Source organism: Sardina pilchardus, chromosome 18 (genome assembly GCF_963854185.1).
Source record: "Sardina pilchardus chromosome 18, fSarPil1.1, whole genome shotgun sequence".
Taxonomy (NCBI): Eukaryota; Metazoa; Chordata; class Actinopteri; order Clupeiformes; family Clupeidae; genus Sardina; species Sardina pilchardus.
This window is the reverse complement of record NC_085011.1, coordinates 16,657,548-16,684,644: the sequence shown is the minus strand read 5'-3', so window position 1 is coordinate 16,684,644 and position 27,097 is coordinate 16,657,548. Positions and strand designations below refer to the sequence as shown.

The window sequence follows — 27,097 nt, the reverse complement described above, 5'->3', positions numbered from 1 at the left end:
TCTTAATTAAATTACATAATTCAGCTTAATTGAAGAACTGTTTGCTTCCCTCTCACGGTGAACTTTTAACAAAACGTAACAAAATCTTAGATTGCGCTGGGAAAGAGAGAAGCTACAGTATAATGTACATCTTTCTGTGAAAATATCACTTTAGATTAGACCAACCCGTACACACTAGACCTGCAACCAAATAGTGATGATGCTGGACTATATGAGCGGTGAGCATTCTGCACCTGGTAGACGGACACTTTAGGTCTTTTTTATAAGCATGGTGGGCCAATAAATCACTTTTTTGATGTGAACTCTCGTTTTTTTGGATTATACTTTTTTGTGAGCGAGCTGCATTCCTGTTTTTTGATATAGTATTTGCTAGGAGCCTACGCACCTATAAGGACAACAGCCACTTTTATAGGCGCAGATCCTCTCTTTGAAAATTACTGGACCTGGTAGACAGAACACGTGCATTGGAGCGACTTGGCTGGTGGACTGAGGAGGAGGTATTGAATAGCTTTTTTTCATTTTAGGTTGATGGTGAGGATGATAGTTTGTGGAGTCATATGGATAAATGTTTGCTTTATTTTGTTATACATTCTCATAAAGACACTTGAAGGTCAATATTTCTCTTCCTAATGAAGATTCCCCAGGCTTGGGGAATTAGAAAGATGGGGAACGTTTGAAACAAAAGGGCAACTCGTTAATCTAGCCCAACAGGGATGGGGAAGCATATTGGAAAAGATGTCCAATATGAGTCTTGAAATGAAAATCTGCAAATATATATATTTATATAGATATTCATCCCCCTGAAGCTACTGTCCTTAGTACTATAATCTCCTCTTAAAAACGGCAGTTTCTTTATCATTCCCCTGCCTTGCCCACTAATAAATTAGCCAAACAAGGTCCAAATTAAATTATAATTACTCCAAAAAAGCATTTATCTGCCGAATATTGGAAATCATCTGCTGAGCCTGAACTAGCTAAGGAGGTGAAGGGGGGGAATGTCACTGCTGACCAGTTGCTTTAGACAAATAATGATAAAAAAAAAGGCCCTCAGCATTCACTTGGTGTGCTTAGGTATGTGCTATATCAAGCTACGGGCACTGCTTAGCCAAGCAAAGGAGGTGTCTGACGGTTGTCCAGGTTTCAGGGCCTGCAGTAGGCTACCTGGATTATCTTCAAGTTGTCACCCTGCAGTGATACTTGCTGTTGGTGAAGCACTTTTGTGGTCTCACTCAAGCTCTTTGCCCAGTGTATAGCAAAATGTATTCTTGCAGAGTTATTACATGATAATATATCCGTGTTTGGCTCTTACCTAGTTTTGATGCTTTTAACTAAAGCAATTTACAGGTAGCGAAAAACATTACTCAGTATGTCAAACCTCTTTCCTGAGAAAACAAACAAACAAATAAAAAACATGATTGTGAAAGACATTTACAACTTGGTTTATACCTCCTGTATTGTAGATTAGCCTATTTTATAGTTCACACATCGAGACCTCCAGGGAACACAGAATAGAGTACATCTTATTTTAGAGCAGTCTTGGACAGTGACAAAGACATTTCTATTGCCCTGGGTGTGTTTGTGCTCGTGTGATGTAAGGTGTAAAGGGGGACATAGGCTTCCTTTGCATTCTGTAGACCATTTTTTTCAGAAGTCTGCCCTCAAGGCAAAGTTCATTGCCTTTCAGTGGAAACCTTGAACAACAGCATGGAGCGAGTACACACACACATACAGTACACACACACACACACACACACACACACACACACACACACACACACACGCACACGAACATGCACACGCACACATACACATACAAACCATTCAAGGTCTACCTTACCCACAACAAGGTAGAGCCAAGCCTCTTTCTTGCTGAAATGAAGAGCTCTCATGGTTTGGCAAATATCACAAGGTTAATGGGTTTGTCAATTATTTCAGTTTGGCAAATTGTACCTTTCCTGACCATTCCATTGCCTCTCCATTTGGTCAATTAGTCCCATTTGACTGCTGGATAGGTAGACACCACTTTGCAGTGGAGAAATGCTAAATAGGTTGAAAAGAGCCACACTTTTTCATTCAAAATATCACTACATTACATTCTACTTTATTTTCAATACACAAGCTATTGATGTGCATAATTTTTTAGAGCCTCGTGCAGTGGTTTTCAACATTCGGTTATTCAGGCAGTCTGGATCCAAATGAATGGACACAGCACAGGCCATTAAAAACGGTCTTCCTCGGTCTGTTTGTATGGTCCACCCAACAGGCAGGGCACAGCCGGAGCTATTGGAGTGAAAAGGTTGCGCCTAAAAGCTTTCCCTGCTCACGTAGGCTTCATGCTCTCCGTTGTAGGAATCACAGAAAAATTCAAGCCATGGAAAGCATCAGGTCATCAACCGATACCATTACTGCCTGGCAATCTCCTGGTAGGGCACGCAGCTGCAATACCAAAGTGCTACCCTCAATTTCACATGAGTGAAAGTATCAAGCGCTTGCTGTGCCATTTTGGACAATGATGTCCTAAAGGACCATCTAGGGCCAGTGGTGTAGGCTACGTGATATGCTGGACTATGCAGCCATCTCAGTATACTCACTTAAAATAGGCAAGGATGCGTGTTAACATTTGGGATCACAGTATCATTACAGCTACATCACAGTATGTATATCCACTACAGCGAACTGGGTTACACCACTGCATAGGGCCTATACCAGAAAAAAAAACAGATATCTTTCTCAAACATACCATTACAATTAGTAGATACCTAATAGGCTACAAACAAGTTATTTCATGCCAAGTTGGTAAAATTGATTACTTTGTAACTTCTCAGAGGTAAATTCATTTTAATTATATTATGGAGTTAATCGAAAACAGCAGAACATCTATGTTCTTCAAAATGTCATGGGTGATGGCTACCTTTCTCCTCACAATCACCCCTCTAAGAAAAAAAAAATATTGTTTGTGCCAAAAAATATTGTTGATGTAGGATATGACCTTAGCTCACACAGTGCTCAAAGAGCACTGCAGGGTAAAGTGATTGCTCTTGACAAATCAAGAGATACAACAGATAACCTTTAAGGCTACAGAAGGTTACAACCTTTCTTCACTCTACTATTTCACTATCATGTGATAACTTATAAATTTGATATTTCTCACTTTTCAATAACAACATGTGCCAAAACTGGCTTAGCGACCTATGACCATAGTCGCAAATTCTCTGTTGAGTGTTGGTATTGTTGATAATCTTTGTTTGCAAGAGAGTTTATAAAACTAAAAAAAGTCACTGTAAAAAAATGTCCTAAAATATAGAGGCTAATGTAGCCTATTTTGTTTGATAAGGAGACGGGGGGGGGGGGGGGGGGGGGGTAAGAAATGTTAGTGTCCGTTAAAAAGTTAGATGATTGGAGTACAGCCGAACACTGATGGATATGTGAAGTCGATTTGTCGTCATTCAATTTGCAAATTACAGGTCATTAGCCCAGAATAATGTTAGTTTTGTCTCAAGATATTGTAGTTTGACTGATGTAAAACGCCCCAATGCAATATTTATGTAACATTTATTTATGTTGTCTTTCGGTAAACACACTTCGCCCCATTCCCGTCTCATAACAGTTGGAGTAGCTCTACTCATGTTTGTGCGTTGTTGTCCCCTAATCCATGTGGAGTACCTGCTTCCCGTTCAGAGACGTTTGGTTTCCTTAGAAACAGTGTCCACTTGAGAGAGCTGCCTCTGCGCCTCTCCTCAAATGGGATGTAGCCTACAGTAGCATGTAACAAATATCCAGAAAGTTTTTTCGCAGCTTTTCAGACATGTAAACGCATGAAAATTCCTCTCGAACACGCCGTCGAGGTAAGAACACGTTCTTAGCGCGCTGAGGACGACACACTGTTGCGTTGACAGACGGTTCATTGACAAGGCGTCTTGACCATATGGCCGCGTCTGTAGGCTGATTAGACAGATAAAACCAAGGCCGCATAGTCGACATAATCTGCACTGAGGGAAGACACGGTAAGAAAGTCGCCTACCATTGTGATATGAAATGTTAAAACGCGCTTGAACATACTTTATCATTATGTGTAAGTGTAGCCTGCATATTAAAATCGGTTTGTAGGATAAATCGCTCACGCAGAGGGCGCTAAGCCGAAGGTAATTTAATGGGATCTCTGTGTGAGAGAGCTCGAGAAATCTCACTGAGTCATGTCCTCTCCCCCCGACCATGCTGAGACAGTGATGAGTAGATTGATGGTTGTGAGCAATATTAAGTTATGGAAGCTATGGATGATGACTTGATAAATTCTCTGCTTGGCCTCCACAACTACACAACCTTCTGAACAGATAGGCTACCCTGCTCAGTGGTTGTATAGCTGCATGGTCATTGATTGTGCAAGGCGATATCACAGGCTGGTAATATGCATCTTGTATGATTACTTTAGATCAGATCACATTTAGACAAACTGTATGACGGTTCTTTATGAATAAAACAAAATACACTCACATGGGCCTACTGTAGCTTGCTTACCAGGATGTTTCACCAGACTAGACACAGGCTCATATGTGTTAACAGCCTTGTCCAGTGTCAAGATGATATCCAGTCTTTACTGTCTGAACAAAATTGCAGCTGGTGAGTGTTTTTATAGTCTTTCCCAGGCCTGTCAGTGATATATTTACTACTGTTCTCTGCAAATGCCAGCCGATACAGATATCTTATGAAAATACATCTTAGACTGAGGATACTGACTGTGTTAACAGACTTGACATTCATTTAAAATATGTGACATGCTGAAAGTTGCAAATCTTCAGTTACTGTAAGAAAAATTGGTTATGTATGATTATCTTTGTAGATAAATCACAGGACTTGTGCAAGTCGTGTGGCGGTACTACAGTAGTTGTACTGTTGGCTTTCTCACACCTAGCTATTTAGCCTACATGTATTACCTGTTGAGTCATCTATCTAGTCCATGCAGGTAATTCCAGGCATTAAGTTCATTAAGGTTTTAGATTCAGCATTACAGGGGATGAAAAATGTATAAGTATAATATATTCCACTATAGTGGAATAATACGCTTACAGTTAATGAGTTAACAAGTTCATTAGATCCGTTTAACTTTACGTTCGTGTACTGTATTTATTCTGTGGAGTAAATTGTACAAGGTGCTGTACACTTAGTGCATAGTGTTGCCATAGTGAAGAAGGGGTGACTCAATAGTACAAAATCCTGGCTCCTATTTTTCATCCAATAACCTTTTTTGTCAAATTCAGCAAATGGCTCTTCACAGTTCTTCTCACGCTGTCCGATCAGTGTGAGTGTGTGTGTGTGACTGTGTGTGTGTGTGTGTGTGTGTGTGTGTGTGTGTGTGTGTGTGTGTGTGTGTGTGTGTGTGTGTGTGTGTGTGTGTGCGTGTGTGCAAAGATTTTTTACATACTCCTGTTGCTGGAATGGAAAATAAGCATATTGGCCAGATGAACTTACCATACAGGACGTTAACTTGGGAGCATGGAAGGAAGGGGTGTGGTTTGATTGAGCTCAAATATCTACAGTCTTTTTCCATAATCAGAGACTCCATCTTTAATCATATTTAGGAACATGCCAACACATTTACTACCAATTTCTTGCTCATGCATTCTTACAATGTGTGTTTTGTCTAGTAATGCAATTACTTTCTTTTTCTCGCTCGCTCAGTTTTGTAAAGCATTTTGTTCACATTAATCATAACATGCACATAAAGTTGATTAACCACCTGTTTTAGAAGAATGCATCACAATCACACACGAATCACTGATACAGTACGTGGTCACCATTTATGTCTGTGTGCTTGAATATAGTGTACTCTACCAACAGTTTTAAAATGTGTGTTTTTTTATTAAGGTATAATTGTAACTATTTGCTAACTTTGAAATGTTTCTGTTTGGTTTAGCAGGCAGCTGGGTGATAACTCAACCCAGAGAGAGATTAGTGTAGCATTTTAAGTAGTCTGGCGGTTATATGATGATTGCTTATGCCCGATGAAAATTGTGAACCCAAGACCCCATAAAAAACAGTGTACTCAACAGTGCATTACAAATTCTGATTAGTAGTTGAGGTCTATTTAATCAACCTTTTCGAGAGCCGAGGGTGATGAGCAACAGTCTCACTTTACAACAGCCTGTGTAATAATGATGAATGATCAACATGAGTATGCACTTATTGATTAACTCTTGGTTTACAAGTCCTCGTTTAGTCAGGCTAATATGGTGGAAAGCCGACTGAATACTAATTGAACATTTGAAGCAGATTTAAACATTGAATGGTTTAATTTCCTCTGGTTACATGTTTGCTGATGTTATGTTCACACAGACATACCGAAATCCCATACTTAATAGCTTATCAAATTAAGTAAAAGCAACATAGTCACCATGAGCCACCATAATCATAGTCACCATAATTATAACGAGCAACAATTAAAATAGAAAGTCTTATGTAAGCTGTATAGTATAATATCAGCATGCTAGGTTACTTAGCAGCTCATGCCAAAATGCTATGTGTCATGCCATAGGTGCCTCTCATGCAGCGTTTATACGTCCTCCCTCGCTCCTCGGGCCTCGATCCTCACTGATCTACATAAAGAATGATGGGGGGGGAAACAATGGGATAGTCTATCCAGTGTTAGTTATAGATCAGTGGGAACGCCCCTCGAGGATCGAGCATCGAGGATCGAGGAGGCATGTTGAGAGGCACCCCATGTCTGACTACAGTATGTACAAAGTCAGTTTACGTAAATCAATGTGAGTGTTTCAGGCAAAGATTCTAGAGTGCTCTGCTCTAAGATCTTTGACTTCGACCCTGAGGACATCGTCAAGGTTACGTCACAATGCATGTCCTTCATTAGTCCAAGAGGAGTGCCACACATGGCTGCATTAGCTACAGTAGGGGATCCTGGTGTGGGGATGATAGTGGCACTGGCATCACTCTCTCCCACCATAACTAGGCATGCGGTTTCACAGTGCTTCTTGCCTGTCTTAACCTCATGTCCTAATTATGTTGTTTACATGCGTTGCTTCCTGCCTTTGGCTTCAAAGAGCTGTAAATAGTGCCATTATTCAAGTGTCCGTGTGTGTGCGTGGGTGCGTAGTAGTGTGTGGGCGTACATGTGTGTGTGCTTATGTGTGTGTGTGTGTGTGTGTGTCATGTAGGCAGAGTGTACAATACTGTATGCTCATCCATAAAAATAATATCAGCCTTTTTCACACAGTTAGCTTACTATACATCAGTACACGTACATCATTTACACGCAGAGGGCCTTTATAGTCTGTTAATTAATTAGCATATCCTAAAGTGCCGTAATGACTTCGATTCAGCTCTAGCGCTGTCATTTCCTTTGTGGATATCAAATGAGAGAACATGCCATAAGGAGCTGACTAAAAAGACACATTTAATGTACTAGAGTGGTTGAGTTCAATTGATTGACAAATGTAGTCTCTGTATAGGATAAACAGTTCAGGACAAACAGTTCATTTGTGTCTTTGTGACTTCAGATGGATTGAGGTTATGCTACTTTTATTTATTCAGTTATTTAACCGAGCTGAGATGTGTCTGACTGTGATATCGGAAGGTTCTAATATTTAGCTTAATAATTGTATGAAATACAGTTGTCTCCTCGTCCATTGGCCTACTATATCAGATCTCTATGACTGATGCATGTAGCCTTATATACATCAGTATGTATATATACATGTATAAATGTGATATGAATGTGCATTGTCAGATATTTGATCAGGGAGCAGTTCTATCTTGGCTGCATAATGTATTGGTGGGGGAAACTTTGCCGTTCACATTTATCCTGCCATCAGAAAAGCATTATCTGCTCATTGTCAGATGATTGACCAGTCAGATGTCGTGGCAAATCTGTTCCACACGACCATACATTTCTGTTAAATATGTATGGCTATAGCCATATATTATTTGTTAAATATTTATAGATATTCATATTCAGTCCCTGGTCCTCAAGAGGAGATTTTGTCTTCTGATTACGTCTGTCCTTTCGCTGGTGATTTTCTCGTGTAACAAAACATGATTCCCTCCACCCCGCCCCCCACCCCCTCACTGGTGCAGTACCCAAAGACATTAGCCTGAGAAGTCTGCCCATGAACCATGCTCATTATTCTGACAGGTTTCTCATTTGAATTGGAGTCACATAGTTTACTGAGTGAAAAATTAGCAACTGGAGTTGATTATTAGGGTGTACACTTAACAAAGCAATGACAACAACAACAACAACAACAAATTGGCGATAAGTGTTGTGTGTAGAAACGTATGCTTTATGAAATTGCATGTCAAACACAATGGTGTACCTTCCCTGCCTCTTCCCATTCATTGGCAAGCAACATTTCAGCTGGAGAGGAGGTCAGGGGTCAGGGTTGGTGTGTGGTCAGGGACGGGGGCTGACTACTCTGGAATGCTTTTTGTTCCTTTATTTCCCAACTCCACCTCCCCTCCAACTGTCATGATCTCTGTTTCCCGTAGTACGTGCAATGTCTCAGTCAGAAATGTGTAATGTCTGAGAGGACATGTGCCAACTGTTTGCGCAGAGAACTGCACCACCACCACCACCACCAGCACCACCTCCACCACCACCAGCACCACCACCACCAGCACCACCTCCACCACCACCAGTAGCAGCAGCAGCAGTAGCAGCAGCAGCAGCAGCAGCTGCGGGATTGGGTAGCCTGTATTGCTTCATGTGTTGAGGAATGGCACTGATTCAAAGCTGAGGATAGATGATAAGATAATTGTATATGTCTGCTGTAAATCAGACACATTCCAATTTTGAAACCTATTTGATTGTTGTTGGGAGGAGGTGGGGATGGTGGTTGGCACCTTGTGGTTTCATGCATTTTTCTAAGATGAAATCGCAATAGAATCCTGATGTGTTATTGTAATTGATCAATTTGTTTCATTCTCTTTTGGACTGAAACCTTCACATTCAATTGATTGTCTGAATCAAAAGCCTTGTAATGCAAGAAGACATTTTTAGGTGCTGAACAGAAAAAAACAAACAAATATTTGCAAGAAAGGTAGATCATATGCTGGGGGAAATACGCTCTATAGAGTCGATGTCTAAATTGGTAAGTTCAGAGGATAGGAGTTATAGACAATATCCTTGAATCCTTCATTACTTCTTCCCACCACACTGAACACTGAGTTTTAATATTTACCCTCTAGCATCATACAACAATTCCAATATTTTTTCCTAGACAGTGTAATCTATGCTTATTCTTGCACTTTGTCCTTTTTGTCTTTAAATAAGCCAGATTTGATTAGACTGTCTCCCCTTGCACGTCACCGTCGTCTTTCAACAACCGTGCTTCTTTCAGTCTTTCCACTAAACACTGCTGCTTTGATGCCGTTGGCTTTGTGATCTGTCAGAGAGAGTAGGTTCATACTGTAGTATCCTCCACAAGCTCCTTCTCTAATTCACACTATTAGTCACCCTGCATTTATTGCTCGACTCCATAGTCAGAGAACTACTTATCACCAAGAGGTTATTCATATCAGTCATTGTTCACGTATCAAGTAGAGGATTTGCACTCGTGGAGATAGCACTTTATCTCGGCACGCTACTTTTATCTGGAGTATGGGGGGGTTAGGAGGAGGCCGGAGGGAGAGAGAGAGGCAGGCAGCGCAGTCTGTTTTAACTCATCTCTGCGCTTTGACACCAGCGGATCCGGCACTAGTGGCTGGGGGAAGAGGAATAATTTATCTGACGTTGTCGTTTGGTGTGTGAGCTACGGGGATGCGCAAGCCACCCTGACACACCAGGTGTGGTCAGCAACAAGGTCTCAGCCCTCTGTGTTTGTGTGTGTGTGTGTGTGTGTGTGTTGACTATGTCACTTGGTCCTGCATGTCTCGTGGCTAACCCATGTAGGTTAATAGCCTGTAGTGGAGGAGAGCTGCTGTTGTGGTGTCCCAGGCTGTTTTTTTCCACCGAGGCACTGGTCTCAGACCTCCCTACACACACAGGAACATACTGTCACCAAAACAAAAAGGAAAAAAGACAGTAGTATTGATTATACAGGTTTCCAGACTTTAAGTATGATTTGCGAGAAGAAGGAATTCAGTACTTTGCTGCTTTGATGATTGTCTGCCGTTTGACCTGTACCTGCGGGCATGGCTTCTGAGTAACCAAAACAACACCCATGAAACAAAGCATTAACCCTCTCCCTTCTCTTGTTTCCATCATAGGTCACTGCACCATGCCATTGATCAAGCTGTTGGTTGTTGCCAGTCAGTCACCATCTTGAATAGCCCTTCGTCTCCAATCCATCCATCCTGCAAATGACCACAGATAAGCCATGCGGACATAGATAATCATGAGCCCGAATAAAGCGCCCGAGTGGACAAGCATGAAACGGCTAAACCTCCACCTCATTGCCTTCTTGCTCGGCTATTTCATGGATGACGGCCTCAGTGGCCAGGCAATCTGCAAGCGAGCGGCCCCCCGCGAGTGGCGCGCTCGGCCTCAGAGCAGCACTGTGAAATGGACACTCATGGAAAACACCTGCACCGGCTTGACCCAGTGCCACGGCGAGCAAATTGAAGGGGACGAGGAGGGGGCGCGCTCGCAGACACCCAACGCCTCGCTGTCCGGCCTCTCGCAGCTCTGCCCGCTGGAACTGCAGCTGGGGGACGCGCTGTACGCGGTCGCCGATCCTACGCTGGAGGAATACGGCCTCAACCTGGTGAACGTGTCGAAGGAGAGCTTTGACGACTGCTCCGTCGCGCAGCCTCGCCCGTCCCAGCGTCTGTTTTCGGGCGACATGAACGGGACAACAAAGGTCGAGCCAAAATGGCTGACCTCGGGCGTGCACTACTTTGTGGCTTCCCACGATGGGAGCTCCCGGTTATGTAAACTTGGCCTGCGGCTCAGAGTGTGGGTGAAGGAGCAGAACTGCCAGCCCTCGCCTCTTGTGCGCTTGTGCTCGGGGAACGGGCTTTGCAGGACGGACGCGTGGAGCCCCGCGTACACCTGCGAATGCCAAGAGCATTACTTGGGACGATTCTGTGGGAGATATGACGTATGCTCGGCGAACCCCTGCCTTAACGGTGCCACGTGTGTGAGTCGGGGCTCCAGCGACCCAAACGTTCACACCTATGAATGCAATTGCTCGCCCGGGTTCACAGGTAAGTTCTGTTATGACACTATTTCCCCCTGGACTCCAGTCTAGATGTAATTCGCAGGCTCTCCCCTTCACTAAATGGTTTCATTTTTAGGTCATGTCACACGTTCAATTACCATAAATTGGAAAAGAAATTGAGCTCATTAAATTAAACTAGCATGACCAAACGCACCCACCTTGCAAGAACCCCCCTATTTCTTTACAGATACTTATTTATTATTTATCTATAATAATTGCTGGTTCTCATTTAGCACAGTCCTGTAATTTCAAAAAGATATGGATACCCCCACGGGCTATTTATTTGAACAACATTTTCCAGGAAGTGGCTTTTTTTCTCGCCTTTAATCACCATAATTATTCCTGAAATGGTTTTCTGTGCCACCTGAAAGGATTCCTAATTGCTTTATATTCTTATGTTGTTTTTCCTCCCTCTCTCCCCACCTGATTTATTTTTTTATTTATTTCATCTTTTACCTTGCCGTGTCAATACAAGTTAAGCCTTTTTCTATTGTACCATTTAAACACGGCTGAACACTTACTCGGAAAATGTTTAACACAAAATAATCATGATGCATAGACCTGACATATAGACTGAGTATTATTTATTGACTGTGCATGTAAATGCAGAGGACTTTAGTATGCTAAGCCACCCACAGCTGCAGTAGCAGTTGTCTCCAGTGGTTTACATTGCAAATTTGATTTTAGTCATGCACTCTTATTTCTGCTTACAAAGCGCCTAACCTGAATCCCTGTCCTCATAGTCTTTGACAGGGAAAACTTGCTTTTTTACCACTTGAATGGCAGTGCAAATCTGCACTGAATTTGTAATGTATAAAAAAGCGCAAACTACTGTTTTCTTTAGTTTGTGAAGTTTGTGCCCCCCCCCCCCCCCCCCACACACACACACACCAATATATTAACATGATATCAGTCCCAGAGCCCTTATAAATAATAGAGTGTTACTTTCTTTGTCAGCTGTCATTCATGTATTTCATTCATTATTTGGTTGTCCTAATTATTATTGACATGTTTGTTGTTTGTTGTTTGTTGTATGTTGACTCTAGGGATTAACTGCTCTGACATCATCGGAAATGAAAATTGCAACAAACAATGTCTAAACGGACAGTGTGTACAAGTGACAACAGCTTCCTTCAGATGTGACTGTCTTTCAGGGTATACAGGTTGGTAAAAACTATGACATATTTAGTTTTATTATTATTCCCAGGGAATTATGAACAACAATACTGAACGTATTGTGGGATATGACTAGTGCATATACAGTATATAGCTTTTCTAATGTCATTTCCGTTGCCCAACCGCTTGCATGGCTTACGCTGTGCCTTTGGGTGTATTATAATCAATTAAGTGACATTTTTTTGTGCGACGATGAATGAAAATATTGCAGTGCTTGACTCCAAAGTTCAGCATCATGTCTAAACTCTGCCCGGGGTAAATTGTGTTTTTCTGTGCTGTGTGGTGTGTAGTGTGTGTGTGTTTGCTCGCAACAGAAAACAATGCCGAATGCACAGCCGGGTAAATGTGTGTGTACCTAAATCTGCACTGAAGTGAGGAAGCGCTGTGGCCTGTGTACAACCCAATGTGGTGATGCACAATTAATTTTGCATTTGACCTCTGCTTGCCTTCCACCATGGCTCTCGTGTTTGATTGGAGAGCCACACAGAGAGTACAAAATGATAAACAAGCTGTTTTCAAGCTGCCTATTCTGGCTCTGTTTTAATCATTGTAATTTGTATGTATATTACCTTCTGGTGTTAATGGGCGCAATACAGCATAATAGACAAAAAAGGAATATTTTTTTTTTGCCTTTTTCATCTTTTTGATGGCTCTGGTGCTTAGGTGGATTCCTGTGAACTTTGCCAGCCTTCATTTGCATGATAGTTTAGGCTGCAGTTTAGCATAACAAATGTCCAGATTGTCCAGGTTGATCATTTGACTTAAGCTCGGTTTCACTTTCAATTCCAAGCCCTCTAGTTTGTGTTTCCTAACATTAGGCTTGACCAGCCACTCACCTTGTGTCCAAGCTATTGCTTGCTTACAGTTTAGTGGGATGATTGTCCATTTATTCAAATCTGTTCAAACGGTTTGTTCAGCGCCCAGGCCATATTTTCACGGCTGTTAGCCTGTCATCTGCTTCTCAGATCATGGACGTGACCCAGATAGACCTGATGGTCGCTCTGTAGTGCTTGGAGCCCTATCAAGAGTGGCCTTGCCCTGCTAATGCCTAGCCCACTCTAGCTAGCTGCTGTTTTATGGAGCACCTCTATGGGCGGAGGGTACACACAAAGCCAAGGTGTGGCGTCCTGCTCCTGCTCCTGCTCCACTCTCCTCTCCTCTCCTGTGGGGGCCGGCGCGGCGGTGTGCCCCTGACTTTGCCACGGCCGTCACCCCATTAATCATGCGGAAGTTAGGCTGCTCTGGTACAGACTGACCGCACAGGCCGAAGCCCAATGGTACATAATAATGAGCAGTACTCAGGGGGATGTTTCAATTGAGATTTTTCTTTTGATGCCGTCTCCCCATTCCCCACCCTCCCCCCTCACCCCACCCCCCCTCAACACAGGGATTTATGGCAAGGTATTACAGACTTAATAGGGCACAACCCCTGAGGGATCTCATGTTAATTGTTTTGTAATTCACTTCCCCCTGTGGGTTTCCTTGGTAAATATTAAAACACGTCTGAGTGGTGGTTGTGACATTCATTGTGTGTGAGTGTGTGTTTTGTTTGTACGCTTGGCTGAGAGAATGCTCCTGTGAGGGTATTTCTAGATGGGTGGGTGGTGCATATGTGTTGCATGATTATGCTGCCAAACATTGGCGTGTAAGAAAAAAGCGTGACTTCTGGGTCAAGAGAAGTCAGCTGAAAGTATTTAATCTGTTCGTGACTTTTCTTGGAGAGATCGCTGAGTTTAATCTGGGAAATTTGCCACCAAACTTCATCAGCCTTGCAAGTCATGTGGAGGCACAGTTGGCTTGCTTAACTCTGAATATTTAAAGCCGCATTTTTATATAATAAAGGCCGCATGTAGCCAGGATCTATGAATCAAAGGCACCGATTCACAGACTCAACAGAAATAGTGAATAGGTAGCCAGACAGATGGATGCTACTTTTCTATAAAAGACATCGCCTGTGCAAAGTCAAAGATATATATGTGTGTGTATATATACCAGCAGATGCTGCCAGTGTTGCATCCAAATCTACTCTGTGAGCGCCGGGAACCAGGGAGTCTGAATCACTAGGGGATTAGCATAGCGGAATATGCTAAGAAATAAGTCACGGAGAAAGATAAATGAGTTAGCACCTGCTGAAGAACACAAAAATGAAACACCCCTCTCGGGAGTAAAATCAAATTGCGTTCACCTTGAACCTGCGGCAGTGCTCGTGCTGGCTAAATTTAACCCACCAGGGGCAAGTGTCAGACTTGCTGCTGGATGTCAGATGCCTTACAGTGTCTGCTTACAAGGATGTCCTTGCTCACACCTTGATGCTTTTGCTCTCGAGGTCACTTGGACCTTAGTGAAGTCCATAGTTGGGGAGGGGAGGGGGTGTTGTGGAGGAGAAGCTGGGGGAGGGGGAGGGGGAGGGGGCGTGGAGGAGGGGTGGGCACTGCTGTCCATTGTGTTTGTGCTGCAGTGAACGCTGAATTGAGCTCGGCGTGCTGAAGCTGTGTGAGAGAGGCCTTGTTCTGCTCTGAGATCAAGTGGCTCATCATACTCACTGTAGCCAAGCATAGTGACTGGGCATGTGTAAGTAATGTATGTATCTCTGCTTAAGCACATGTCTCTGAATTTGAATGAATAATTGAGCGGATGCGTAGAGGGGACATGACAAAAAGAAATATTAATGGTCTTTGATGTTTCAACTCGAATTTCTACAGTGCGCTCTGCTCTTAAGACACTGCAGTCTCCACTGAGAATCCGGATGACTTCTTTAAGCTTACTTAAATAATTGATTAAAAAATAATGTCACTTTGGCTCTGATAGTTCCCTTGGTAGTAGGGGAGGAAAAATGACCACGCATGGTCCACAGCAAAGGGCAGATGATGACATTAGGCAGAGCAAAACACAGTAATTGGTTTCCAGATGAGAAGTAAATAAACCCACCAAGAGCTTCTTATTTCATAGCTTGCGAGACCTCTGTGAGTGCTCCACCCCCCCTCCCCACAAGTAATTCCTCTAGATGGACTAAAAGGATATTCTTAATTCATTTGTGTTATTATATATTCTATAAAAATCGACTCGTGCCCCCCCCCCCCCCCCATTATAATGGAAATGCTGGGTGCAGAGTTTGTAGATTATAGCATTACTGTTCCATGCCACCGTGTTTGTGAACTGTGACAGAATAAGGTTCTAGCGTGCTGCAAATATTGCTGCTAAAAGAGTGTACAGTTCTACCATAGAACATTCTGTTGACCTAGTTGTGTGTGTGTGTGTGTGTGTGTGTGTGTGGTGACAGAATCTCAGTAAAGGGAGTGCTGTCACTCAGGTGTCTAGCAGATTAGTTCATGCATAATTACACATTTGCTCATTTCAAAGACACTTTACAATTCCTTTTGAGTGGAATGGAAGCAGCAACAAAATCAGTTGATCTGTAAGTGTTTTTTTCCTCCCTTGTCAATAGAACACTTTTATCTTGTTTCGCTTCTCTCTATGCACAATGCCCATGTTCCTGCCGTAAGTTGCGATGAGACACGCGCAGTATTGTGCTTTGAACACAACACCATTCGCCGGGTTTGTATCAAAGAAGCACAGTACCATGACAGAAGCCTTTGTACTGAATCAGAATTTCCCCTAGCTATAAGCGCTAAGAATGCTGTCTGGTAAAGTCAATCATTTATGTCTTTTGAATTTTCACATTTTCTCATGTTCTGTAGAGATGAACAACCGTCAGGGTGTCAGTCTTTCTCACTGTAGGCACTGTAGGCTCTAATGGTATTCAGGCCTCGTGCAGCTCTTTTGCATCTACTGAGACGCTGCTATTTTCTCCATTTCAGGTTCTCTTTGTGACATGAGGAAGACGCCATGTTTGTCTAACCCGTGCAAAAATGGCGGGAAGTGCGTCGAGACCGCTGAAGGATATGCCTGCTCCTGCCCAGAAGGCTTCGCTGGCCCCCACTGTGACGCAGAGCTGAACAGCACGTGCGCCTCGTTCGGGTGTCAACCTGAGCCACCGTGCTCTGACGAAGAACCAGTGAGTGGCGTTTCCACCCTCCACCCCCCCCCCCCCCCCCCCCCACCACCACCACTGTCGGCCGGCACTCACAACTCGGTGCCTTAGAGAAAACGATTAATAGAAAAATGTCACATGCAAATTGATGTGCTATCTTTGAGACAGATCAAGTGGTGTCATTTTGAAGGTTACCATTCTGTTTTGATAGGGAGATGGAGGTGGCATTTGTTTTAATTGATAGACCCTGGTTGGGGCCAGCACATATTTAAGTGCCGTATCAAAAATGTTATTACAGAAAGCTCTCGGGCATTAGGTGTCTGTCCCAATTTTTCCATTTCAGCCGTGCCTGATGAATTGTTGCTCTGGCGTGGGCTTTTTTTTTTAATTAGGATCTTCTAAAGAGTACTGGCTCTTTTTCCTGCCTTGAATGGGCTGGGAATGGGGCAAAAAGAAAAATACAATAATGAATTAATTGTCTCCCGTGACCTTCCTTCTCTTTTATGGCGGGATTTGCCACGTGGGCAGAACCGTAACGGGATTTCATGAGGTATGAGAGCCGCCCAAGAGGCCGAGGGGCAGTTCGACTCTGCTAGGTGCCGGGGAGCCGCCGCGCTAATTGATCTGCTTGACATTGATTGGGTCCGTCTGAGATTCGCTCAGAAAGATTTCGGCACTATGAAAATGGAAATGCATTTCACCCCTCCTCCGCATTCCCCTCCTCCTAAACCACCCCCACTAACACACACACACACACACACACACACACACACACACACACACACACACACACACACACACACACACACACACACACATACACACACACACAAACACACAGACATAAAAAAAAGTGCAAAAGCTTTAATGTCATCATGAGTTTTCATCGTGCCACCTTTCCTGAATCGCACTTTCATTATTTTCCTCATTCCCTGGGTGCCTGAATCTGAAATATTATTGTTGTCAAGATCAGTTAGTATACAGGGGCAATGCAAGACCTGCTAATGGCCTGTCTCTCTCTATTTTAGGACTTAGTCGGCATGTTAGCTTGCTGTCTCCTTCCTTTATTCCACAAGTTTATGCCTTGCCAAACTTTTGTCTCTGTTACCTCTCAGACACGCTAAGATTGTCTGTGTGTGTGTGTCTTTTTAAAGGCTCCATATCTAGCGGGCTGTGATTAAATGCTTGTCTGTAATGAAGCATATCTCATTGTGAACACTCTTTCTCTCTCTCTCTCTCTCTCCTCTTTCTCTCTCGCCCGCTCTTTACTGTCCTCTCTTTCCCTCTCTCCCTCTCTCTCTCCCCCCCTCTCTCTCTACCTCTGTCCCCTCTTTCTCCTCTCTCTATTTCCCTTTCTCTCTCCCACAAACTGACACACGTTACCGTTTTTGTCGATGTTGTTTTGTTGTTGTTGTTCATTCCATGCCTCTCTCTTTCTCTCTCCTCCTCCTCCTCCTCCTCCTCCTCCTCCTTTTGCAGTCCTCCATGTGTGTGTGCGAGGAAGGGGGCCCCGGAGGCAGAAGCAGACAGTGCAGGAGGGTGCGACAGCCGTGCGCTTCCTCTCCCTGTCTCAACAACGGCAGCTGTGTATCCCTGGGTGGCGATTACACCTGCAGGTAACACGGATGGGGGTCCTTGCCAGAGTTGATTGCTGAAAGCCGAAGCCAACTTTGCAGAGAGCGGGGGCCCTTGCGGGGTTTGCGTTTGCTCCAGCAATCAATTACCCACATCCTCCTTCAGGCTAGATGCGTTTTATTATTTTATGTTTAAAAAAAAAAAAAACGTCTCTTTGAATTATGCAAAACTTGTGACTGCAGCTTTCATTCTGAGGTATTTTTTTTTTTATCATATGATTAAATAGTGCTGCTAGGAAAAAATTGAAATTAAAATCCATTTATTTCAGAGTTTTTTGTTTCATTATTTATTTTTTGCTGCGCAGCTTTCTGTGGTGGGCCTCTCAGATTGCCTCTGTCTGAGACAGAACTAAATCGGCATTTCTATATCCACCCAAGTGACATCTTTTCAACTTGTTCCTGCCGATAAGAAGTCCTATCAAAGGGGCTTTATTACTCCTTACTAAGAAAGGCTTATTTTTAGCGACCCTTCTTCTCTCTGAGTTATTGCTTCACTTATCTCTGACTGAATATCTCTGTGAGCTTCAATAGCAGACCACCTAAATCAATACATTTAAATGGCTTTCTTTAAGCAAATGACTGTTGAGAGCAGAGGTTGCTGGGGGAAAAAAAGTTTGAATTAAAAGCGAACGCCGAGCAAGATAAAGTCGCGACTGGTAGTAGGATGTGATGGATCAGAGAAGGGCTGAAACAAAAGACACTGTATTGTTGGCACTATCAGTGAAGCGTGCACCTCCGGCTAGCAGTCTACGGGAGAGGGCTGCAGATAAAGGCAATAGCCACTGGTCATACGGGACCGATGTTAATAACGCTGGGATCATGTGTAGGTCTGACCCAATAACATCACTTAAACTGTCCCAGTGCCCAGAGGAAATGCGCTCTTGGCCAAGAGTGGAAAAGACATCCTTTTTTACCGCACTCCTGCCCTCGCCAGCCACACCTCTGCCGCCTCATTTAGGGAAGTGCCCTTAAAAGGCGGACGTGTGCTATATAGCAGGTGTTTTAGCACAAAGTGGGTATGCGTTTTTTTCACCTTGTGCTCCGGAGTTAACCGTTCAGAGGCTCAACTCAACATGTTCCAAGTTTCAACGGAATATATCCATATGCCGATTTCGAAAGTATTCTTTTTCCAGATTTGTTGGTGTTTTATTTTCTGTCTTGAATGTTTTCAGAGTAGGGAAGAACAGCGTGTACAGTGCATTTTCTACCCTTTTGTCTAGCCTGTTCTGTACCCTCAAAACGTGACACAACGTGATGAGATTCTCCACACAAAGGGATGGAGGCCCATCTCCAGCATACAGTACATGCTTACCAAATCACTCTGCAGTTTGCTCAAGTCTTTATTTCACCGTGACAGCACCGGCCATATCTCGGGAACAATCACAGCAGGAATGCCTTTGGTGTTTGTGTGTCTGTGTCTTTGTGTCTATCTCTCTCTTTCTCTCTGTGTATATGTGTGTGTGTGTGTGTGTGTGTGTGTGTGTGTGTGTGTGTGTGTGTGTATGTTAGTGTGTAAGGGCCCATATGGAAAAGGCTTTGACAATCCATGTTTATTTTATGTTGTATACAGTATGGGTTGTATATGTTGTTTCATGCTGTTTATTGTCAAGCCGCATACCTATGGCCCTTTTCATGCACAGACAGACACACACAATATATGTTTTGACCTATATATAACCTTTCTTGCATGTTTTAGCGTCTTATGAATTTTTTGTACATAATATATACAAACTCTGCATCACATCATGCAAGCATAATGCATGGCAAGGGTGATTTTTGCATTTTTTTTAGTTTACTTGCCTTCTCAATATGTATGTGTGTGTGTGTGTGTGTGTGGGTCCATCACAGACAGCCCTTTATCAGGGCCCTGCACAAGGGGTGAACTGAAAGCTATGCTGGTCATTCTCTCCACAGATGCGGCCGAGGGTTTACCGGGAAGAACTGTGAGGAAATAATTGACTACTGCAGGCTGCACAGTATTAACTGTCTGAATGAGGGATTGTGCCTCAACCTAATTGGCGGGTATAATGTAAGTAACCTAATACAGAAAAAACTAATGAAATACGTGTAAACAAAAAAAAAGTCTGATAACACACAGTATGAGCCTCCGCATGAGGCTCGAGTGTAATGAGAAAATTGTGTCCTGGGTCTAAGGAGTAAAACAGTCAATTTGTTACTGATGTTATTATGGCCACTGGAAGAGGTTTCTGAAAACGTATGACATAATTGAATTTCCTCTCTACCCCTCCCTCTTGACAAGACATTTATTTCTACATGAAAAAAAAGTTAGCACAATGGACGTATGCTCCTCTTGTTTCCATTAAGAGTATGCAGTTGACAGCTGTGTGAGTACACTTAGGATCCATCTTTAAACACGGAATTGTGATTATGCCAAACAAATATTGTTGACGCAGTCAATTACAGCTTAAATGGATTGCTTTTTCCTCACATTAATATTAAGTAACGTTTAAAGCAGGGGCGGAGTCGCACTTCCTGCCGGTGAGTGCAAACGGCAGGAACACAGTGGGCTTTTCACGCACGCAACATTCTGTTCCCGGTAGTCTGTCGGCTTCCGGGGAAGTTTTTTTTACATTGATGCTGACTATTTATAGTCTGCAGCTGTCCTGATTAAGTCGTAATTTAGGCTAAACTTTTTGTTTAGTTGGAAGTGAAATCAATGATGCGCTAATTCGAAGTCAGTGAATAATTCATAATGACATGCCATCCACATTTGTGTTACTTTATTCTATCCACTAGTTGGTGTAGGCATGTTTTCCTCATGCTCTGCTGACGTGATGAGCAGGTGTTCTAGCACACACACACGCAGGCCATAGCCATATTCATCATGTCCAGATAGACTGTGTAGGATAAGGATTTCCAAATTGAAATGTGCAATTCACTCCCTTTTGATAAAAAGCTTGTGCAGGTAGTAAGAGGTGTGCCTCGCCTGTGTAAAACAAGTAGGTTTTTAATAGTTTAACCCTTGTAAGGCGTTCATATTTGTGTTGCTCAATGGGTCTGGTGGACCCACCACATTATTAGGTTTTTAAATCAATAGCCTACAGCCATAACAGTTCCAGTGCTATAGACATACTGTATATGGTTCATATTTGCCATTTACCCCTGTGAGATTTATGAATATGCAATATGTTTAGAGGAGTGTAACATGTGCAGTCATAAAATAAAATAAGTTATTTTTTTATGTTGTTTACAGAAAATGAGCCAAGGCCAATGAGATCTAAATAGCATATATATATTTTTTTTTAGCACATATTGACAACGGGTCTCACAGACCCGAACCCCTCACAAGGGCTATATAGCCAGGGAAACATTGTTCCACCTCAGTGCTCCTCAGAGGAATAGTGGACTGTAGTTTGTAAAGGGGAGCCAGACTCATATCATGAGCGAATAAAGGCTAAAACCTGGCCTTAAGAGGGCTCATCCATCTATCTATCTCCGCAGGAAAGGAAAAGAGAATGTTGAGAAAGGAGAATGCTGTGCAGCTTGAGGTTTCATTGTTGGTTTACTGGTCCAAGAGTTGTTGTTTTTTTTGCTGTTCTTTGTCCCTCTACAGGCAGCCATGAGTGTGTTGTGTGCTTTAGAAGGCTCTATCAACTAACATATTTGATGTACAGCAGACATGTCTGGCGTACACATCTTTCCGAGTGATCATAGCTTGCTCTGCTGAGTCCATGATATAATGTTGCTATCTGTGGGGGGTCTTGGCAGTGGATTTGTGACACCCACTGTGCCTATTGAAGCTCTGACAGTAGCCTATAGTACAGATTCCGCTGTAAAAAAATGCTTCATCGCATGTACTGTTCTATATGATACAGTAGAGAGTTAAGATTTTGTAAGTCAGTATATTAAAGGTGAGTTTTGCCTTGTGATACCACCTTGCTTAAGGTACAATAGCATACTTGTTCCTATTGTATACAATCATGTGGATATACTGTAATAGCATTGCCACAATAGCATCAATATATTCCCTACTCCACCGTGATTATCATTTAGCCAAACAACACCCATTTCCACTGTTATGTACTGTATAGATATGTGATTAAGAGTACAGATCCTAATGCAGATACTACATCTCCTAATGTGGGAAGCCATTTTGCAAAACAATGTTTATTGAGCGCATAATGGAGTCCATGTCAAGGTGAAAAATGTGCTGCACCTCTGACAGTCGATACCTGTGCATTCATTTATAACAATTTTGATGCTATCTATTCTGCTGTGGTGAATATAGATGATTTATGTCTTTGTGTCCAAGTGCCAGAGTTGACCTTCCATTTCAATATCGTCTTCGTGTCACCATGTCATGTGTGTTTTTGCGAATCATCTGTGTACTCAAATACCCAGTCAAAGGCTCATGGTGGACATCAACATCAACAGCTTGATGAGAAAACTCTGCACCCTTCCCTACTGGGGTCACCTCTGCTAGTCTCTGGAAATATCACCGTTAATGTCATGATTAGGTCTTTTCTGTCACTTCCTGTCACATTTCCAATACGCCACACCTTTGCAGTGTTGATAAAGCAAAGCCCGGTTTTCTCTGCCCGTGTCAGAACATTATCATCAGTCCTGATTTAATTTGGCGAAAGGCCTCATACATCACTTGGTCAATTTCCTTTTTTTTTGAGGCACTCCCAAGTCCAGGTGGTTCTCCTTGGGATGCCAAATCCTCAGGTAGGAGAGACTCAGCCTCCCCGTCGTCCCTTTGTCATTTTCTTTCTTTTTTTTCAAAAATATATTTTTCTTTCTTCTCCCCTGCCAGTGCCTCTGTGCGCCCGGGTGGACCGGAGAGTTTTGCCAGCACGTGGAGAACGCCTGCCTGATCTACCCCGAGGGCTGCAGGAACGGCGCCACATGCATAAGCATAAGCCAGCCGACGGCCCCTCCCCGCTACACCTGCAAGTGCCCTCCCGGATACGCAGGTGAGACTCCCGTCCGCTCCTCCATATTTAGCGGTGCACGCGTGTGCACGAGTGTGCACGAGTGTAATAAATTGCCCATCTGTCAAAAGTGTTGTTATTCCTCTTAAAGTTGATTATGAGATTATAAGATTCAGTGCCACTCGCGAGACACGGCACACAACCTGTCAGTCAAGTGCTCATGAATATGGATGCGGGAATAGGCACGCTGGCGTAAGCTTGGGACTGTGTGGAGGCAATTCATTAAGAAAATTACTTTAGATTTGTTAACTTCATGAAATAAACCCCCACGGGTGTCTTTGTGGTCTGAGCGATGGGACACAGGGACCTAATGTTAAGATAATTCCTCTCTTCAGCAGTTTGCTGTTAAGATCGCTTTTGAACTGTTTTTCATGAAAATCTATCTGTCAGATTTACCAAAGATATCTCATCAACATGTTTTGGCTAATTTATAATTATGACATGACTTGATAAAATGATGACATACTGTACACAGCAATCATACACTGATCTGTTAAATCTGTATTAAGAGGGCAGCATTATCAAGGCCTGGCATGCATGGTGCTCTTAATGAAGCATTCTCTGTTGTCTCATGAAGCCTTGCGTGTTACACTGGTAGTAAACTGGTTAATTAGTGCGTTGGACCTTGACTCTGAGAAGTGAGGGAGTCGGTACGAGTGTACGGTATGGGTCGGGTCGGGTCAGGTTCTGCTGACCTGGCAAAGCCTCGCCCCGGTTCACTGCACTGTAACCTCCCTGCCGTAGAAGCTTTTGGTCCTGTCGTGTCGAACGTGGCCATAATAATCATCATAGAGCTAAGACATGGGGCCAGTCTGTCTGGTTTGGACTGCACAACTCTGCTCCATCACACCCTGGTTGCACACTTGATCTGTTTTAATTGGCCTTGTAGAATAACTTGTATATGAAATCTGATTTATTGTCATGGCTTTCAGGCTGATTGTTGAGTTGTACTGTACTGTACGTAAGGGCTCTTGGAACTGTGAATAGAAGTAAGTGACAAGAAAAAGTGGCTGTACATTCCTCACAAGACAGCCCTCCATCATGAGTCTCTCTCTAATGAGTAATGTCTGATGTAGGTGATAGACAGAGCACAAAGGGACAGTAATGCCATTAGGGTCCTCTTATTTGAAGATAATGGCGCCCGTTAGAATTCCTTGCAACTAATCAATGTAATGTGTGGGTCTGGAGCTTACTGCAGATTCTAAATGAAAAATCCAGTTTTTCCCAAGAATGAAATAGAGGACATGGAACATTACTGGAACATTACTTTGCTCTAAGAGTATAAGTATGTATGTGTAGCATAAAAGCTACAACTGAACAGCAGCTGAATTATACAAAGTTAAGAGCAAATAGGCCTATTTGTTTTCAGACATTTGGACTGCAATTCTGATGTGGCAGATGGATCAATACTTTCTGCACTTTGCACTTCAGAATCTACTTTATAAAGTACTGAATGTTTGTACATTAAAATGCATAGAATAATGAAGCAGACCGTGCTTTTTTTAGCTGGTTGAGGAGATGCACAACAAAGCATTAGATGTATATTATGACTTGCACTGTTTTTATACCGAGAGTTTGCTCCCCACAAATTTGCATTCAATGCAATTTCCCCTCTTTTTCTGCCATCTGCTGTGGCCATTGAATAGAGTCCGGCGCCTCTGTTCTCTCTAAATGACTACTGCAGGCCTGAGGCATACCCTTCCCGTTACTTCGCCCTGCACATTGCTTTTCTAAGTGGATTATCCTGCGATTTGCCTCATAATGTCTCAAAAGTGAAGGGCTCGTGGAGGTTAGGCTGCATTTCATCAGTAAATCTTAAGAGCAAGTGCACCGCAAGGTGTTCTGCTCGAGTGTTTATTGTTTACTCCGACAATGACCAGTATGATATGAAAAAGAAAAAAACTAATAACATTAGATGTTATTTAAGAGCTTGCACAATGTGAAAATAATACTTTTTTGAAGCCACTGCATGATTGATCACTGATCACCACCAGTGATTAATGACACTGTATCGATTTACAGAGCATAGCATTGAGAGCGGAACAATAAGTCGGTTTATTCGGTCAAGCCACTGTTAGTGTTAGCTCTGCTGTTTTGTCATCTTAGTTATCCTGACCATCTTAGGTTTTTTTTTTTAATAACACCAAGTTGCTTTGATTTGTGAACAAGCTGAAGTCCTGTATCCATGATGATCAGGGTAATAACATTATTTAATGAAGCTCGTTTTCAGGGAAATGACTACAGCTTCATCATCACATGGCTTGATGTTAACCTGTGGGTTTGAAACTATTGGTCTGGTGATGTGAGGGTTTGCCATTGGTCTTCCCCACTGTGAAGTGGTCTTTAGAAATTCAGAGGGACACTTGCTGGCTGTTGTAAGCCATCCCATCACAGGAATGAAATCAGATGAAATACTGATGAACTGATGACGTAAAATAGAGGGAGCATAGGTCATTGTAATAGTAATTGTCAACTATTAGAAAATGAATCTCAACGCAAAAATCCTGAACATTTTTACCCTCAATTTGCATTTCAATTTCATGAATAATTTTGTGGTTCTTGAACTGTGTGAAAAATGATGTTCAATGGCTCCCACCAACTGTAACAAAATTGCTTCTTGGGAATAATTTGAGTGAGTGGTTTATCTCTTCCTGCTCCTTCCAGCTTAGTCTTTCATCCACCATAATGGCAGATGATCTGATAAGCTATTTTTATGGCATATCATGAGTGGGGCTTACAATATTCAAAGATATTGTGCCATTTGATAACATATGATAACATTTTTAAAAAGTTGCAAAAAAAAAGTTTTCACAATACAACAGATTGCTCAGGCAATTTCCATTTTGCGGACAAAGGCATCCTTTGCTACTAGCATTGCTTAAAACACTGATCTGAAATGAAAATGAGAACAACAAACATGAATAAACCATGGAGGAAGCGTTTTTTTGTCTATGTCTTCATCTTTAGACATACGGAAAGGTGCGCTTGCTGCAGCGTTTTGGACCCATCTGCAGTGAATGATGTGATTACTCGTCGTGAGCGCTCCTCCAGTGTTGGAACAGAATCATAAACAAATGTGTGTGAGTCATGATGAGGACGAGAGCAAATGCTAATTATTTTCGTGCAACTTTCAGAATGAATCGCTACATTAGGAGAAATGGAGGCTCCAGTCGAGCTCTTTGTAATTGAGTGTGGAATTACAAGAGGGCGATTCTGAATGAGAACTTTAGCTCCCCGCGCTTACACAGAGATTCTCAGCTATCAATCATCAGCCGTAGCCGAGTAACGCAAATGAGTTTAAGCCCTAACCTATTTATCCTTCATCAGCATCAGATTTCAGCCTCAGATTTACAAGAACTGAAGCCTACACAGAAATGTAGCTGGTGACAGTAATTTGACAGATTTGATTTCTCATTCTTCATCCTAAAATGTAAAATTAGCACCAAGCAGAAAGGACTCCCCCAGCCATAACTCTGGCAATAAGTATTCTTACTCGGTATAAAAGTCGCTATACAGTTTATAAAGTGTGTGTCAAGAGAAAGTAACCGATGGCCTTTTCATTTCAAGTGATATATGGCTCCAGAGCAATCATAGGATGTATGCTTATCTGATGCTGGAGAATTGACTGCAGTAATTGCTGATATGTAATAAATGTTTGTATTGGCATGCTGCATCTTTTAAGGGAGACAGCCCCCCCCCTCCCCCTTTAATGATGAATTAAGAAGGCAAAACATTTACACACTGTTTACCCATATATTTGCGTTTAATTTTTCACAGACACATTGACATAGATTTATGAGTCATATTTGTTTATGAGTGAATATGTATACATATTTACAATGCAAGTGCATAGATTTATTTGATGCAAGTGGGCCAGACCGTGGTCCAGCTTTGGCAGTTGAGCGTATTGTATCCCCTACTTACTTTCCCCTTGTCCAGGGCCACTCAGTCGCTGGGAGGTTTTGACAGAGGCAGTGGCGCTGTCTTTAAGGTCAGCGAAAGATGTCAAGAACACGATTGCAATCAGCCAGAGGAGTGTGATGACATGCTTTGAAAAAGCAATATGTGTCTATGAAGGCAGGTGAAATCTCAGGAAGGGCAGATTCCTCCCCGATAAGGCCCTCTTTTCTTTTTCCTGTTTTTTTTTTTTAATCTGCCCCTTCCCCACGCAGC

At 42.7% G+C, this 27,097-nt stretch overlaps 1 protein-coding gene across 1 annotated transcript in view; it reads left to right on the top strand.

Moving 5' to 3' along the window:
• Window positions 1-10,343: 10,343 nt before the first annotated feature.
• eys (eyes shut homolog) overlaps window positions 10,344-27,097 on the top strand; it is a 204,334-nt gene continuing 187,580 nt past the window's right edge. The window contains exons 1-7 of the mRNA XM_062520401.1: window positions 10,344-11,154; window positions 12,215-12,331; window positions 16,163-16,276; window positions 16,609-16,612; window positions 17,862-17,951; window positions 19,884-19,998; window positions 22,747-22,906. Of these exons, the coding sequence (XP_062376385.1) occupies window positions 10,344-11,154; window positions 12,215-12,331; window positions 16,163-16,276; window positions 16,609-16,612; window positions 17,862-17,951; window positions 19,884-19,998; window positions 22,747-22,906 (1,411 nt within the window). The remainder of the gene's footprint in view (window positions 11,155-12,214; window positions 12,332-16,162; window positions 16,277-16,608; window positions 16,613-17,861; window positions 17,952-19,883; window positions 19,999-22,746; window positions 22,907-27,097) is intronic.